Source organism: Electrophorus electricus, unplaced genomic scaffold (genome assembly GCF_041902795.1).
Source record: "Electrophorus electricus isolate QZ-2024a unplaced genomic scaffold, ASM4190279v1 Scaffold90, whole genome shotgun sequence".
Lineage (NCBI taxonomy): Eukaryota > Metazoa > Chordata > Actinopteri > Gymnotiformes > Gymnotidae > Electrophorus > Electrophorus electricus.
The window spans coordinates 70,653-87,500 of NW_027658807.1; the positions used below are offsets into that span (position 1 = coordinate 70,653).

At 48.0% G+C, this 16,848-nt stretch overlaps 2 protein-coding genes across 5 annotated transcripts in view; one reads left to right on the plus strand and one right to left on the minus strand.

Annotated features, from left to right (window-relative positions):
- LOC113581389 (low density lipoprotein receptor-related protein 1Ab) overlaps nt 1–16,848 on the plus strand; it is a 90,611-nt gene that overhangs the window by 49,124 nt on the left and 24,639 nt on the right. For all 4 annotated transcript variants that reach the window (XM_035521171.2, XM_035521174.2, XM_035521172.2 and 1 more), the window contains 28 exons: nt 640–771; nt 1,670–1,897; nt 1,995–2,169; nt 3,674–3,768; nt 3,921–4,070; nt 4,287–4,430; nt 4,525–4,650; nt 4,787–4,918; nt 5,119–5,253; nt 5,403–5,532; nt 5,698–5,824; nt 6,092–6,243; nt 6,389–6,513; nt 6,820–7,194; nt 11,088–11,277; nt 11,529–11,733; nt 11,869–12,058; nt 12,164–12,289; nt 13,072–13,200; nt 13,328–13,447; nt 13,601–13,714; nt 14,084–14,233; nt 14,358–14,480; nt 14,570–14,686; nt 14,949–15,077; nt 15,458–15,580; nt 15,678–15,818; nt 16,485–16,672. In XM_035521171.2, coding sequence (XP_035377064.1) covers nt 640–771; nt 1,670–1,897; nt 1,995–2,169; nt 3,674–3,768; nt 3,921–4,070; nt 4,287–4,430; nt 4,525–4,650; nt 4,787–4,918; nt 5,119–5,253; nt 5,403–5,532; nt 5,698–5,824; nt 6,092–6,243; nt 6,389–6,513; nt 6,820–7,194; nt 11,088–11,277; nt 11,529–11,733; nt 11,869–12,058; nt 12,164–12,289; nt 13,072–13,200; nt 13,328–13,447; nt 13,601–13,714; nt 14,084–14,233; nt 14,358–14,480; nt 14,570–14,686; nt 14,949–15,077; nt 15,458–15,580; nt 15,678–15,818; nt 16,485–16,672 — 4,271 coding nt within the window. The remainder of the gene's footprint in view (nt 1–639; nt 772–1,669; nt 1,898–1,994; nt 2,170–3,673; nt 3,769–3,920; nt 4,071–4,286; nt 4,431–4,524; nt 4,651–4,786; nt 4,919–5,118; nt 5,254–5,402; nt 5,533–5,697; nt 5,825–6,091; nt 6,244–6,388; nt 6,514–6,819; nt 7,195–11,087; nt 11,278–11,528; nt 11,734–11,868; nt 12,059–12,163; nt 12,290–13,071; nt 13,201–13,327; nt 13,448–13,600; nt 13,715–14,083; nt 14,234–14,357; nt 14,481–14,569; nt 14,687–14,948; nt 15,078–15,457; nt 15,581–15,677; nt 15,819–16,484; nt 16,673–16,848) is intronic.
- Nucleotides 7,202–10,117, minus strand: LOC145656761 (galanin receptor type 1-like). The gene has a single exon (XM_081709755.1). It carries the CDS (start codon nt 9,082–9,084, stop codon nt 8,023–8,025), a length of 1,062 nt encoding a protein of 353 aa, XP_081565881.1. The 5' UTR covers nt 9,085–10,117; the 3' UTR covers nt 7,202–8,022.

Sequence of the window (16,848 nt, forward strand, 5' to 3'; positions counted from 1 at the left end):
ACAGAGTTAATAACAAACATGGAGTACCACAGCACTTAGCAACGTCCACGTATTGAAGATATGAACCAGTAATAAAGCTAATGGATGTAATCTATTCAGAGTGCAGACAAAGCTATGAAATGCTATGAAAGTCGCACTATTTGTCATTGTATAAGTCATATTATATAAGGTATATTAGTCAGAGCACTTCACACTTAGAAACTCCCCAGTGTGTTCACACTCTATTTATAACATTCTTCTCAGAGTCTGTTTTCACTCCTTAACATCCACAGCCACACATACATGTGCATGCACACGCTTCCCTCCAGGCATAGTCGATCTTCTCATCTCTTTATTAGCCTGGCCTGCCTAAAGCACGTCTGACAGATTTCTATCGGCTTGGATGATTCTCCCAGAGCGTCTAGGGGTGTTTGGATGAGAGGGAGTCTTCCCCTGAAGTCTGTTCATAGTGTTACTCTAGTGTGACTGAGCCTGACGTTCACTGTCTGAACACTAAGCGTGTAAGCTCACACTAACCGACATTGCAGGGGTGCTCTCAGATGCATCTGGATGCAGGCAGCCATCCCTGCCTGCTTCTTCGGAATCTGAGCTCGTGCTTTGGACATTCATTCCTGTTTTCCTTTTCGATCGTCTCCGTAGTGCCGAACCCCTGTGAGGCGCGTGGCGGAAAGGGCCCATGCTCACACCTGTGCCTCATCAACTACAACCAAACTTTCTCCTGTGCCTGTCCCCACCTCATGAAGCTGCGGCCCGACAAGCACACCTGCTATGGTAGGCTACCTCGCCTTGTCCCCGCTTTTTCTCGAGCCTTGCGCAGAACAGACTCGCATGTAAGACTGCGTACATTAAGGTACATTAAGTGTATAATTGATTGCTGTATTCCGACAGAAAAAACCCCCCAACTTTATTTAACGTTATAGCAACAGCGTTAGCGAGGACATATTTGGCAGCCATATTCAAAACTCACCATCTTCGCTCATTACACTTTTGCTGCTACCAGTGTGGACATTACAACAGGGAGCTCTGGTTACACTGTTGGTCTGATACCAGATCAGTGTTTACTGTTATGTAGTAAACAGTGATCTGGTATCGGTATAGGTGGCTTTGGGAGGGTCAGACTGAAACTCAGAGCCGATTGGCTGATTGGAATAAGGGGGGGAATGGGGTGTAGCCCACATTTTGTGTTGGCGCTAAAACATTAAGCATCAGAAGCCACCCAAGACCCCCCCTGCCCCTTACACTCTCTGCTCTGTCTGATCAGTATTTGTGGCAGGGCTGCTGGACCTGTTCAGAATGCCCTGTGCATACTCTCATGGTCAACAACTCTGTGTTTCTCTAAAGGTCAGGAGGCAGTATAACTGTGCACAGTGGAGCACTGTAGCTCCACTCCTATCTACTTAGACAACAGATAACCTGCATGCCCACTGCTTCACTTTAATACAGATGCATTTAGCTCTTTAAATGTGGTTTGTTTTTGTTTTTTTAATGAGCTTTTAAAGTGCTGTTGCCTGCATTGTTGCTAGGTAAAATAAGACCTTTCCAAAAGCCTAAAATTTAATCTTCAAAAGCAACTTTTTATACGGCCACAATGACCATCTTATAGCTTTTGTGACACTTCTGTTGATCATTTTTTAATTAAAGATGTCATCTTCTGTTTTCCTTCACGCAGAGTCTCGCCAGTTCTTGCTGTATGCACGCCAGATTGAGATTAGAGGGGTGGACATTGATAATCCCTATTACAACTACATTATCTCCTTCACCGTGCCCGTTATCGATAACGTAACGGCTGTGGATTATGACGCCACAGAGCAGCGCATCTACTGGTCCGACGTACGCATGCAGATGATCAAAAGAGCCTTCATCAATGGCACAGGCGTGGAGACAGTAGTGTCAGCCGGTAAAGCCCTGCATGTTTTTCTGACTCCTTTCTGCTTTCTGTAAACCCAGTCAGCACTGGACCGAGGTGCATTTGTCTCTGTGTGTCCCTATTTTAGACATTCCCAACGCCCAGGGCCTTGCTGTGGACTGGGTATCTAGGAACCTGTTCTGGACCAGCTATGATGCCAGCAAGAAGCAGATCAACGTGGCCCGTCTGGACGGCTCCTTCAAGAACTCTGTCATCCATGGACTGGACAAACCCCACTGCCTTGTGGTACATCCCATGCTCGGGTTAGTCCTGTGTGCTGTGGTTATGCGCGCCCTCTTCCTCGCTCAAGATGTGGCTCTTTCTCTTTCGCATTCACCTGTTACACTCAGAACACACACACACACACACACACACACTGCTTACCTAACCATGATCCTAACTCTTAACCAAAACCATACGCCTGATCCTAAAGATAATCTGAAATAGAATCAGGAATCAGGAGTGAATTTTTGTAGTCGTGGAGGAGGGGAGAGCATGAGCTGTTCACTCTTAATTAGAGAAGCACAAACTCTACAACAGCACCAACAAAACGGGGTGGGGGGGTGGGGGGGGGTGGTATTTGTAGTTTAGGAGGGAGGGGCTGGCTCAGCAATTACAGCTGCCCCCGGAGACGAGGTAGCTTCCTGTGTCCTAGCTGCAGAAGCAGGATCCAGCAGGATCCAGTGCATGGCCCATGTGATGCAGATGTGCTGAGCAAAGCCTGGTTTTTCTAGAACCTTCTCAGTGATGAGGGCATTTACAATGGGAGAGCCTTACAGACTGCAGGAGCAAAATGAATGAGACTAAAATAAATCCAGTAGCTCGATTTGAATGTTTTCCAGGAAGTGTTTGTTCTTATATGTAATGGACTTTCCCACAGGATTTGTTCCGTGGGGGTTATGGACCAGGGGAAAGAGCAGAACTCTACCAGAAATGCTTTCACAGATTATTAAGCACAAATCAAGTGTTGGAAAGAATTCCTGAATTCTGTTTTCATTGAGGAATTTTTATACTTTGTAGTTCAATACGATACATTGATTGTTTATGAAAAGAATGAATTCAATTTAAGAACCTCCATCCCCAGGTGCCTAACTACATGTATTGAGTTAATTTTGTGCCATATGCATCAAATAAATTAAGAAAATCCACAAACAAAATATCAGTTATCAAAATGCTCGAAGTATGTTGCAATATATTGTCAAACATTTCAAAAGGATTATTACTACTTCACACTTGTTTTGCCTTTGTCTTCAATTTTAGGTTTTTTATTTGTGGATTATGCAAATGTTTTCTTTCATGGTTGTGTTTCTTTGCTTCTGTAATATTTCTTCTGCCATTGCTGTGTTTCTTATGCTTCCTATTACGTGCATCAAGGCATTCACCTTTAATCTCTATTGGTCAACTGATTTTAGAGCAGGAGACGCTCTAAACCACACCCACTGCATGCTGTGGTAATTGGAAAAAGACACATATGAGGTGGGAAGTTACAGTTTTGGAAATACAGTAAGGGCTTGCTTTGTTCGTTTTCTCTCCGGCCATATTTTCAAAAGCACATCTCGCTCCAAAATTAGTTGACCAATATAAATTTGATGTGAATATATTCGAGTAAGATCCACCTCCTGAAAAAATGTTTGATTCTCATGTTTGCAATATATTTCTTACATTTTTATGTTTAATATTTTTCTTGTACATTTGTAACATGTAACATAAATTTGAAACATTTGGCACAAAATTAATTCTATACTCATGTCTCATATCAATTTCCAGAAAGCTCTACTGGACTGACGGAGACAACATCAGCATGGCCAACACGGATGGCAGCAACCGCACTTTACTCTTCACCAATCAGAAGGCCCCTGTTGGTAAGTAACCAATCAGAATGCTCGACTGCACTGTCTGTTCCAAGGCAGCACATCATCCATGTATTACAAATTCTGAATGAATGAAATGCATCAAATGCACACCTTGTTTGAAGTTTGAGTGTGTGATGCTGATCTCTGCTGGTCTCTTGTAGGGCTCTCCATTGACTTTGATGAGGAGAAGCTGTACTGGATCAGTTCAGGCAACAGCACCATAAACCGCTGCCAGCTGGATGGCTCAGGTCATGAGGTCATAGAGGGAGTGAAGGGCAAACTGACCAAAGCCACAACTCTCGCTGTTATGGGTGAGCAGCTTCGCAGCATTCTGAATTAATGCCAGCATCTCCTCACGGCCTCCCCTTTATGTTCCTACCCCCTAAACGAGCAGTCTTCATTTTTGATCCTGTATGAAAAATTAAAAATCCATTTCTGATCCTAAAATATTCTGGAACTCAAACCTGCAGCTCATCCCAGATGTTGTCATGTTGCCGATTGCCTTCGTTCCCGTTTGTTGTGCACAGGGGACAAGTTGTGGTGGGCGGACCAGGGAACGGATCAGGTGGGCACTTGCGACAAGATTGATGGTGGCAACTGGAAAGTTCTGAGGAACAACACGTCACCTGTGATGCATATGAAGATCTATAATGAGACAGTCCAACAGAAAGGTGTGTTTGTGTGTGTGTTTGTTTTTGTTTGTTTGAATATCTCGGTACCAGTCCTAAATAAGTGCCTTTGAACTACTCCTGTTTCTTGCTGAAGGTACAAACCTGTGTACGAAAAACAATGGAGACTGTTCTCAGCTGTGTCTGCCCACGTCTGCCAGCAGCAGGGCCTGCATGTGCACTGCAGGTTACAGCTTGAAGAGTGGCCAGCGCTCCTGCGAGGGTATGGCTTAGCAGCACATGCTCACACCACACGTCTCCACACCGTGGCTTTGAAGCCTCTGACTGGAAAAATCCTGTAGTTCTGTTTTTGATGGCCAAACATGTGTTTGCTTGCGTGGACGTGTGCGCTTGGGCAGGTATGGGCTCCTTCCTGCTCTACTCGGTGCACGAGGGCATCCGTGGCATCCCTCTGGACCCGGCTGACAAATCCGATGCCCTTGTACCAGTGTCTGGCACCTCTCTGGCTGTGGGCATTGACTTCCATGCTGGTGAGGGCACCATATGTCCCCTTGCAGCTTGCTTCTAAAGCAATGCGAATAACACCGACTGTACCTAGTGCTGGAGTGTGACTTGGTTACACTGGTCCCTGTAAAAAGAAATGCTATTCAACATTACGTCAGCGTTGTGGAATCCGTGAGTGGCTTGCTAGTTTAGTGTGAGCCTGGCCAATCTGCTCTGTGCCATGCAGAGAATGACACCATCTACTGGGTGGACATGGGGTTGAGCACCATCAGCCGAGCCAAGAGGGACCAGACCTGGAGGGAAGACGTGGTCACCAACGGCATCGGCCGTGTGGAAGGCATTGCTGTGGACTGGATCGCAGGTTAGAAAGAACTCGGGCCGTCACGTATGCACACAAGTACTTGCCTGCGTGCGTTACCGTTAAAACTCTAGCACCATTCGAAAGTGAAGGCCTCATGTCGGTGTCTGGTTAGTTGCTTTGCTGACTGGGGCTCTGTCCCTCTTGTGTAGGCAACATCTACTGGACCGACCAGGGCTTCGACATGATCGAAGTGGCCAGGCTCAATGGCTCCTTTCGCTATGTGGTCATCTCGCACGGCCTGGACAAACCCCGTGCCATCGCTGTGCATCCAGCCAAAGGGTGAGAGAGTTGCTGTGTGTGCATGCGTCCGTATTGTCAGGGCAGAAATATTTCTAGTAATATATAATTCTATATATTAATTATAAATGTACGTAAGTGTCTGATTAAGGTGCTCTGTGGGACATCATCAAAGGGGAAAAAATATCTTGTGTGTGTCTGTCAAAGGTACCTGTTCTGGACAGAGTGGGGACAGTACCCACGTATCGAGAGGTCTCAGTTAGACGGCTCTGAGAGAATAGTTCTGGTCAACGTTAGTATCAGCTGGCCCAACGGCATCTCCATTGACTACCAGGTTTGTTACATGATCCTATTCATGCACAATTCCATGAGAAGTAGCATAACCAGCAACAATGTTTGTGAGAGATTTCATTGTCAACTAAGCCTCTAATTCAGTCAGAAGTTGGAGAAAGATTATCTCACACATCTGAGGGGATAACCAATGGCCTTCCCATTTCCATAACTTCTGATCGGAACAGGAGAAACATAAAATCAATATTGTCAAAAAAAAAAGTGTGACATTTGATGCAAGCTGTAGCTCATTCCGTCTGTGTGTATTTAGGAGGATCTGCTCTACTGGTGTGATGCTCGGACCGACAAAATCGAGCGTATTAATCTGGAGACGGGCAACAACCGCGAGCTGGTCCTGGCTGTTCATAACATGGACATGTTTGCTGTGTCTGTGTTCGAGAACTACATCTACTGGAGCGACAGGTGACGCCGCCTACTCTGCGTCATTTCCTTACGCTCCCAGTGCGACTTTTATTCTGATGTTCTGTGTCTGGATCTGAATTAGAAGGATACAGATGTAGGCAATTAAATTGTATGGACAAGCCTCTCTGTCTTCTGCCTAATATAGAACGCATGCTAATGGATCCATCAAGAGAGGTAACAAGAATAATGCCACGGACATGGTGTACCTGAGAACAGGCATCGGGGTACAGCTGAAAGATATCAAAGTGTTCAACCGAGCCAGGCAGAGAGGTAGGCATACTTGGTAATGAGCAAATCACCAGCAGCAAATACTTCTAATGGGTATAACAGGTGGGTTTTAATGAATTGGCTGTACCAACACTTTGCCCACATGTCCTACTGCTAATGTGGCCAACACTGAAAGGAAACTAGCTCCAGTTATCTTATGTGTTTAAGCATTGGCATGCGTTATGCAAACTTAATACTGCTACTGGTCGTTCAGTATTAGCAGCGCTAGCATTTTGGGTGTAGACGTTCACGACTGCAGTCTCTACTGTGGATCCTCTGTGGTTTGTGATGGGACTTGCGCTCTTGCAGGCGACAACATCTGCAGAAAGAACAACGGCGGCTGCGAGCAGCTGTGCTTGTACCGAGGCAACGGCGCACGCACCTGCGCGTGCGCGCACGGCGTGCTGGCCGAGGACGCCCGCACCTGCCGCGACTACGAGGGCTACCTGCTCTACTCGGAACGGACCATCCTGAAAAGCGTGCACCTGTCGGACGAAACCAACCTCAACGCACCCATCAAGCCCTTCGAGGACCCGGAGCACATGAAGAACGTCATTGCTCTCACGTTCGACCACAGAGGCAGCAGTGGCAAAGGGACCAACCGCATCTTCTACAGTGACATCCACTTTGGCAACATCCAGCAGATCAACGATGATGGCTCGGACCGCAAAACCATCGTGGAGAGTAAGTGGGTAGGGCTGTGAGTATGAGCTTAGTGGTGGACAGATATGTGCAGTTAGGGGTTCTCATTTCACTGCCAGCACACTTAAACTAACACATCAGCTCATGGCCAAGCTGATAAGAAGGTATGCTAAGTCTAGCGAAACATGTTCAGGGCAGTGCGGACCTACGATTTGAGTTGAGAATTGTTGCCCAACGTGTTCCGTGCATGATTCTTTAAATGTGAGTCAGAAATGTTAGATAGCGAGGCCTGAGGTTGTTGATGAAGTTCGTCATTTTCCCGGACTGTTCCGCTTACCCCATATTTATGCTTAAAATAGCACATTACTTTATTGAATGTGATGACATTACTGATCTTTTACTGCATCATGTTCAAATGTTTGCCAATATTTACAGTTTTATCAACCAGTGCAGCAGACACAATATCCCAAACACACAAAGTGGTTTAATGGTGATGTAACGTCTGTATTAGCTGCTTGAGAGCATAGAGAGTTTTGGACATTCCTATCAGAGAAAATGAACAAAACTCTGTGAAGGATGTAAACAGTGTCGCAGAAGAGGAAGGCAGTTCATATTTGAGAACGCTTTACAACATTGGACATCTTTTGAGCACAAACAAACAAAAATATCAACCCTGATTTTGTATCATTGTTTACAAGCTCCCAGTAATGGAGCAGCTATACAACTCCTGAAATCACACCTTCTTTGTTGATGTCCCTAGTTGGGGACTGAATTAGTTCCAGTTCAGTGTCCTTTTTATTTATTCTTTGAATTCTCCTTGCTGTTGATCCCTGGAGCTTGCTTTAACCTTTGGTGTGTTTTATGGGCATATTATGGAGGTGGAGTGTTCAGCTCTGCAGGAGTAAAGGGCTGTACCATGTCCCTGCTTCGGTTTGGGCACCATGCAAGCCAGTGTGGCACCTCACAGCTCCCACACCTCACCCCAAACCTTCCCCCACACCGCCCCCAGCCTAGCTCCAGCAGCTCCCGCCGGAACTTCTGCGACACGAACGCGTACAGCAGCGGGTTGATCGCAGACGAAGAGGTGGCCAGAAGCCGGGCGAACATCGCAAGTGAGCGAAACTCAGGTGTGCTGCTAAAGTTCTGCCCCACCCGGGAGAACATTAGTGCGTAGGAAGGCAGCCAGCTGATGGTGAAGACTATGACCAGGAGGGCGGTTGTTTGGGTCACCTGTTTCTGGTAGCGCTCCACCTGAGGTGCGCGGCCCTGCGTGCGGGTGCTCTGCAGGAAACCGTAGAGCTTGGCGTACATGAGGACGATGACCACCAGGGGGAGGGCGAAGCTGAACAGGAAGAGGGAGATGCTGTAGACCACCTGGCTGACGTCGGACAGGAAGGCGAAGCAATGCACTGCGGCGAACGTGCCCACCGTGCGGAAGGCGAACTGTGGTGTCGCCAGTGCCATGGCCGGCACCCACAGGGTGACGGCGGTTATCTGGAGCCAGCGGCGCAGGCTGGAACGGTACACCCAGGTTGGGTGCACCACCGTCAGGTAGCGCGCTATCGCCAGCGCTGCCAGGATGAAGGCGCTCACTGCATTACAGGCCACTCCGAGGAAGCTGACGGCCTTGCACAGGAATTGTCCGAAGGGCCAGCTGCCCAGAGCGATGGCGGTGGTGTGGAAAGGTAGCGAGAGGAGCAGAAGCACGTCTGAGGAGCTCAGGGCCAGCAGCAGCGTGTCCGTCCCTTGGAGAGTCCGAGAGCCACTCTTGCGCCTCCTGCCTGCCAGAATGAAAACAACCAGCAGGTGGCCCAATAGTCCTGTCCCTATAATCAGAGCATCCAGGGCAGGCACCAGGACCTGATGTACCTCCCACCCCTTCCCTGTTACCTGGTTACGGCTGCTGTTCTGTGCCTTGCCCCCATCAGCCATCAGCAATACGCCGACGCTAATTCCCCTAATGTGTGCTGAAAGCCTGATAATAATGGCGGTGAGGGCCAGCAGAGTGGCATACTCTCGCCCGCTCTGATACACCCCCCGCCGCTAGAGCTTTTAAAGTCTTATCACCCCACCCGCACGTACGTGGCGCTAATTGAAGGCTCAACACATGCATAATACAACTGTGCCTTTGTTAGGGTTTCGCAGCCAGTAGATACGTCTGCTTGGGCAATGTTCTTGCTCTGCAGTAGCACACTGGTTCTCAGCCACAAAAGGGATTTTAATGAGGTGTATGCCATTTTGCCATATTTTTCATGTTCTTTGGCATATCGGGTATAACTCATTTCAGGTAGAGAAGTAAAAGTTTGTTCAATAGAATTTCTAGACAGAATGTTGTTTCTTCCCCCAACGTCTCCATACGTGTCATTCAATTTTCTTTACACTTTAAGCAGAAAGTAAAATGCATGTATCTTACTTAAGGGATCTTTTAAGAGAGGTTACCTCACTGACATCCAAAACCCAATCCTAATCCATTTGGTATTTTGCTGATAGCTGGTATCGATTCCATGAAATCAGGCAACCTTGCAGAACACATCTTTGCAGGGCCATCGCCACGCTGCTTTCAAAACAGTCAATTTTATTTGCTACTTAGTACCCTGATGTGATCTCCTCTGCGCTGTCGATTTAAAGCCTCTTCAATGCCATTACTCCACTTCTGCTCTCCCACATTCCACAACTTGTGTGAAAAGATCAAGCCTTCTCATCGTGGTCTCCTTCTCATGAGGAAAACGGCTTTCTCCGACCTGTGACAATTGTGCCGCAAGTTTAATTGTTGAAATGAGAGGAGAGTGGGTGTAGTGGGAGCACTCCCTCTTTTATTGTTCTTCCTCTATATATTGCATCTTTAGGGACAGGTTTGCCCCTCTTTTTAGCATGTAGGACTCCTTCATCCTTTTCTGTGATCCAGCGATTGACTGCGGTAACTTGGAAGGTTGACAGAATCTGATTGGTTCCAGCTGAGTTAACAGTGACCAACTGATCCGTTGTGCTGCCTTTGGCTTGGAGTGTGCTCTTGAGTTGTTCTCTTCCATCTTCTCCATACACAAGGGCGAGCCATTATCGCTCTTTTTTTTTTTTTTGCATAAAGTAAACAGCTCTGTAATTTGTTCGGTCTTTTTATGGAAGGATAATAAGAGTCATAGGACCGTCTTTAATGTGACGTTGGCAGATAAGGACTGAGATATGGCAGAAACATCCTGGTTTATGGCTTGTGCATGTTTTTGGTTATATGTTAGCTATTAGCTGTGTTACTAATGTTTTAATGGCATCAGCGGTGCAGGGTTCCTAGATGATACCACCCGTAACCATGTTCCAGATGCAGTGATAACACTTAAAAATGAAATGAAACTTGGTGGGTGTGGGTGTGTGTGTGTGTGTGTGTGTGTGTGTGTGTGTTTGTGTTTAAATGTTTAAATGTTGCAGTTTCTACCTGGAGGAGTGAATTAGAACACAGGTTCTTAGGAAACAAGGACTGTGTGCATAGGCAGCCATCCATGAAATGACGCACTGATACTAGCTCTCCAAACACATGCACTCTTGGGTGCGCGCACGCGCACACACGCACGCACGCACATACAAAATTACAAATATGTACAGCAGACAGCTGTGATTTGTCATGGGGGTGGAGGCTTGCATCAAAGCTCCTATGTGACATGCTAGACAAAACATCTTTGTAGAAATCGGCTTTACAGTGAATCTGGGTCCAGGCCCCTAATGAAAAAGACCTACATGCTGGAGGAAGAAGCTTTAAAGGGACCTAAATTCAAAATTATTCACCTCTGGCCCATACCAGATGGCAAACTAATAACACATGACATCACAGAGAAAAGGTCTTTATTTCTAAAACAGTAATGTGACTTTTTTTTGGGTTTCACTAGTGTGCTGGCACCTTGCCAGTTCCTTGGTTCTGATTCTGTTCCATCTTCCCTTCCCTTCAGACGTGGGCTCAGTGGAAGGCTTGGCCTACCACAGGGCCTGGGACACACTGTACTGGACCAGCTACACCACCTCCACCATTACCCGCCACACAGTGGACCAGGCACGCCGTGGAGCCTTTCACAGGGAGACTGTGGTCACCATGTCTGGAGACGACCATCCCCGAGCCTTTGCCTTAGATGAGTGCCAAAGGTGAGGGGCACCGATTTACAGCTAGCTCAGTAGACCTAACCTAGCCTAGCTCTGACAGTCTGCAATGCCTATCCTAAGATGTGTGTGTGTGTGTGTGTGTGTGTGTGTGTGTGTGTGTCGTGAATCTCTAACCACCTGCTAAGCAGATGGGGCTAAGTTAGCAATTTTTAAGTGGCTTGGAGTGTTTGGCCAGACTGTAAGTCCCATTGATGGTCTGTAACCTTATTGGGATGCCCGCTCTCTGCCCGCAGTCTCATGTTCTGGACGAACTGGAATGAGCTGTCCCCCAGTATCTTGCGGGCATCGCTGTCTGGCGCCAACGTGCTGGTGATTGTGGGCAGTAGCATCCGCACGCCCAATGGCCTGGCTATCGACCACCGCGCCGAGAAGCTCTACTTCTCTGATGCCTCGCTGGACAAGATCGAGCGTTGCGAGTACGACGGCAGCAACCGCTTTGTGAGTACCTCTCGCATCCTTTTGTGTGTTTTTTGGGCTCGTGTGTGTGTGCGTGTGCGCGCACGTCCGGGTGCTGGCATAAGAGAAGGCTTGACACAGTCATCTAGCGGTTCGCCCTTTTGTCTGTGCATACAGGTGGTTCTGAAGAGCGATCCCGTGCACCCGTTTGGTCTGGCTGTGTATGGCGAGTACATCTTCTGGACGGACTGGGTGCGGAGGGCTGTTCTCCGTGCTGACAAATACGGCAGAGACATGAAGTTGCTCCGTGCAGACATCCCTCAGCAGCCCATGGGTATCATCGCTGTGGCCAAAGACACCAACAGCTGTGAGTTCCACAGACCAGGAATCCTTTCCGGATGTTTATTCTCAGTGAGGTTGTAGGTTTGTTGCTTGACGTGGGTATGCGCGTGGGGGGATGTGTGACCTGCAGGCGAGTTCTCGCCATGTCACAACAATAATGGCGGCTGCGAGGATCTCTGTCTCCTGACCTCAGAGGGGCGGGTGAACTGCAGTTGCCGCGGCGACCGCAAACTCATGGATGGCAATGTCTGCATCGGTGAGACACACACAGATCCAATAAGACGCTCTTAAGTTCACAGTTAGATTTTATCGGTTGATTTTTGTCTCTAGAAGAATTGGGTTCACAGTGCCAGAGCCTGTTCTGTACACACACCACCATATCAAACTCACAAGCTGTGATGACCTTGGTAGTCTCCAATGTGTGTGTGTGTGTGTGTGTGTGTGTATATATGTGTGTGTGTGTATATATGTGTGTGTGTGTGTATATATATGTGTGTGTGTGTGTGTGTATATATGTGTGTGTGTGTGTATATATGTGTGTGTGTGTGTGTGTGTGTGTGTGTGTGTGTGTGTATATATATGTGTGTGTGTGTGTATGTGTGTGTATATATATGTGTGTGTGTGTGTGTGTGTGTATATATATGTGTGTGTGTGTGTGTGTGTGTATATATATGTGTGTGTGTGTGTATGTGTGTGTATATATATGTGTGTGTGTGTATGTGTGTGTGTATATATGTGTGTGTGTGTGTGTGTGTATATATGTGTGTGTGTGTGTATATATGTGTGTGTGTGTGTGTATATATGTGTGTGTGTGTGTGTGTGTGTGTGTATGTGTGTGTGTGTGTGTGTATATATATGTGTGTGTGTGTGTGTGTATATATATGTGTGTGTGTGTGTGTGTGTATATATGTGTGTGTGTATATATGTGTGTGTATGTGTGTGTGTGTGTGTATGTGTGTATGTGTGTATGTGTGTATGTGTGTGTGTGTGTGTGTGTGTGTGTGTGTGTGTGTGTGTGTGCTGTACTACTTCCCCCAGCGGAGAACACGACATGTCACAGCATAGACGAGTTTGAGTGTGGCAATGGTGACTGCATCAACTACAGCCTGACCTGTGATGGGCGTGCGCACTGCAAAGACAAGTCAGACGAGAAGCCGTCCTACTGCCGTAAGAGGCAACCCCCCCCCCCTTCTTTTACTCTCGTCTCCACGCACGCAGAGCACCATGTTCCTGTGTGTTTTTCACCATGCTCAGCCTCTTGATGCGAGCTGTGGGTGTGTGTGTGTGCTTGCAGTGAACCGTGGTTGTAAGAAGGGCTATCGGCGGTGTCTAAACGGCCGCTGTATCAAACACAACTCCTGGTGCGACGGCACAGATGACTGTGGAGACCGCTCTGACGAACTGCCCTGCAACAGTGAGTGCAAGGGGACTCTGTGTATATTTTTGCGGAAATAAATTCCATATTAGGTGGGATTTTTTTCAGGAACGTTTTCCTATTTCCTTTGCTTGCGCATCAACATCTGTGTTAAACTTGTGAAAAGTTGTCTGCCCTTCCTGTGTGCCTCAGTGACGCTGTGTGGTGCCTCGGAGTTCCAGTGTAAGGACGGCGCCTGCATCTCCAACTCCAGCCGCTGTAACCAAGTAGTGGATTGTGAGGATGCCAGCGATGAAATTAACTGCAGTGAGCATCTCCTCCCTGTCTACCTGCAAAAATAACAATCACTCTTACCATCTTGGGCTCGTGGTGATCTCTGAGTGTGTGGTAAACCTACTGTGCGCGCATGTGTGTGTGGGTGTGTGGGTGGGTGCGCGCGGGTGTGTGTGTGGGTGTGTGGGTGGGTGCGCGCGGGTGTGTGTGTGTGTGGGTGTGCGCGTGGGTGGGTGTGTGCGCGTGGGTGGGTGTGTGCGCGTGTGTGTGGTGATCTCTTGTTCTGTGGCTCTGTCACTGTCCGGTCACATTGTGTCCTTGGGTGGTGGAGCAGGTGATGTGTTTGTGATGTCTGGTGTTCAGTTTTTTCTCTCACCTTTTTCCGTTGTTTCTGTCCCTCAGGCCCTACGGACTGCTCCAGCTTCTATCTTCTGGGCGTAAAGGGTGTGACCTTCCAGAGGTGCGAGTTCACCACGCTTTGCTACGCCCCCTCCTGGCAGTGCGATGGCTCTAACGACTGTGGGGACTTTTCTGACGAGAGGAACTGTCCAGGTTGGGTATGCCCCTATAGACCCACACCCCCATGCACCTCCACTTAATTGTACCAGTAGTTTAGAATTAATTATTGCAGTAATTAAGGCCATAGTAAGATGTTCCTAATGTGTGTCTACTGCAGAGAAGAGGAAGCAGAAATGTCCTGTGAACTTCTTTGCCTGCCCCAGTGGTCGCTGCATTCCCATGAGCTGGACCTGTGACAAAGAAAACGATTGTGAGTACGGAACAGACGAGACGCACTGCGGTGAGTGGCACTTCTCATACGCTCTGCTAAGTTCTTCAGCTGGACCACATCATCTGATAACCAATCTCCGTTTTCCTTTCTGTGTGCAGATAAATTCTGCTCAGCCACGCAGTTTGAGTGTGGCAACCATCGCTGTATCTCTAGCTCGTGGGTGTGCGATGGAACGGACGACTGCGGAGATCACACCGACGAGGACAGCCGATGCAGTGAGTTGGAGAAGCCGCGCGTGTGTCTGTGTTTGCGCGTGTCCGTCTGTGTCTGCGCATGCGTGCAAGCGCGTTTGTGCATCTGCGCGCGTGTGTGTGTGTGTGTGCGTGGCTCTGTGCATCCAAGAGAGAGAAAGACAGGTTGGTCTGTGTCAGCAGCGAGAATAAGACGACTACAGTGGCAACAATGAATATAAGACTGTGTCTAGACTTTAGCATATGTGACACCCTGAAATGAACCCTCAAGCATGTGTCATTCCAGAGTCAAAGACCTGCAGTCCAGAAGCCTTCCACTGCCCCGACTCGTACATCTGCGTGCCGCAACGCTGGAAGTGTGACGGTGACGAGGACTGCCCCGACGGGGCAGATGAAGGCGTTAAGGCTGGGTGTGGTGAGTGTCGGAGCCTGGTGCTGCCGGTCAGCTCCGCAACACCAGCGTTACAGAGATGGCTGTGTGGCAAAACGCACTCTGACATGGCACACACAGGATGCTGATATGTCATTAGTTCCCTAATGTGTGCGTGTTTTTCCTTGTCCCATCCTACCTCACCTTGTCCTCACCTCATTTTTCCTTGTCCCTTCCTACCTCACCTTGTCCTCACCTCATTTTTCCTTGTCCCTTCCTACCTCACCTTGTCCTCACCTCATTTTTCCTTGTCCCTTCCTACCTCACCTTGTCCTCACCTCATTTTTCCTTGTCCCTTCCTACCTCACCTTGTCCTCACCTCATTTTTCCTTGTCCCTTCCTACCTCACCTTGTCCTCACCTCAGCAAACAATAAGACATGTGAAGATTCAGAGTTCCAGTGCCAGAATAAGCAGTGCATCCCCAAGCACTTTGTGTGCGACCACGACTTGGACTGTCGTGATGGTTCTGACGAATCTCCTGTGTGCGGTGAGTGCGTGTCCTGTCCATGTAATTAGAACTTAAACCCTTTGTGTCTGGTCAACTGAGGTGGTTGTCTTATGTTCTTATACCTTTTCTGTTACAGAATACCCCACTTGTGGGCCCAACGACTTCCGCTGTGCTAATGGCCAATGCCTGAAGCAGAAAAGCTGGGAGTGTGACGGCGAGTTTGACTGCCACGACCATTCCGACGAAGCCCCCAAGAACCCCCACTGCACAGAACCAGGTAACACCAAGCAGAAGGTCTGAGCTCCTTTTGAGCCAGTTTCGATATTTTCTACAATATACTACAATATATACAATGCATCACATTCGTTTAAAATACTCGTCTGTTCCTTTACATAATTACACAGTATTTGTCCCAATATATTAGTCTGCCTGCCAGTTCTGTGCAGTCGGTGTGAAATTGAAAAGTATAGGGCTCCGTTGCCGCTACACAGGGGGCAATAAAAGCCAGTGACCGTAAAAGCCTGGCTGGAAGCCAGCTGTTTAATGTGGCGTGCGGTGGTGTGGAGGTGGTGTGGATTGCTGCCTCATTTCTGTCTCTCCCACCTGTGGAGACTCGGCCTCAGAGCTTGAACAAACTTGACTAGATGGCTCTTCTGTCCTTCTGCTTTGCCCTTTCGTTAGAACCTACTAGAAGATTATTCATATATTGTGTTGCCCCCAATTTATAGTATGGGCTGTGACATCATGGCAAAAGTTATATATGAAAGAGAACTTGGGTGTGTGTGTGGGGAGGGTGGGGGATCTTTTGGCTAAAATAAAATTCTTAAAAGTTCCAAATGAGGCATTTGGAGCTGCGGATATAATTCTGCTCGTGGGTGTGTGTGTGTGTGTGTGTGTGTGTGTGTGTGTGTGTGTGTGTGTGTGTCTGCGTGTGTGTCCACAGAGAAGCGCTGTAATGACTCTGCACACCTGTGCAACAACGGGAAGTGCGTGAGCGAGCAGGTTTTGTGTGACAGGAAGGATGACTGTGGAGACGGCTCGGATGAACACAACTGCTTCGTCAACGAGTGTCTCAGCAGCAGGCTGAGTAGCTGCTCACAGCTTTGCGAGGACCTGAAGATCGGCTACAAGGTGAGGGAATGTCATATGTCATAAGATATCTATATATTATCGGAATTGTTAAATGACCTTTTGAATGAAAGCTTCATTGGAGGTTGATTGTAAGACTCCCAGACTCCCCGTGCGGAGCACTGTGGTGCAGGCTGTCGAGCAGAAGACCGAATTCCTGGTCACCGTTTCTCCCGCAG

Bases quoted from the DNA above. Each gene is read 5' to 3' on its own strand.
- LOC145656761 (XM_081709755.1), bottom strand. From the start codon at position 9,084: ATGGCTGATGGGGGCAAGGCACAGAACAGCAGCCGTAACCAGGTAACA.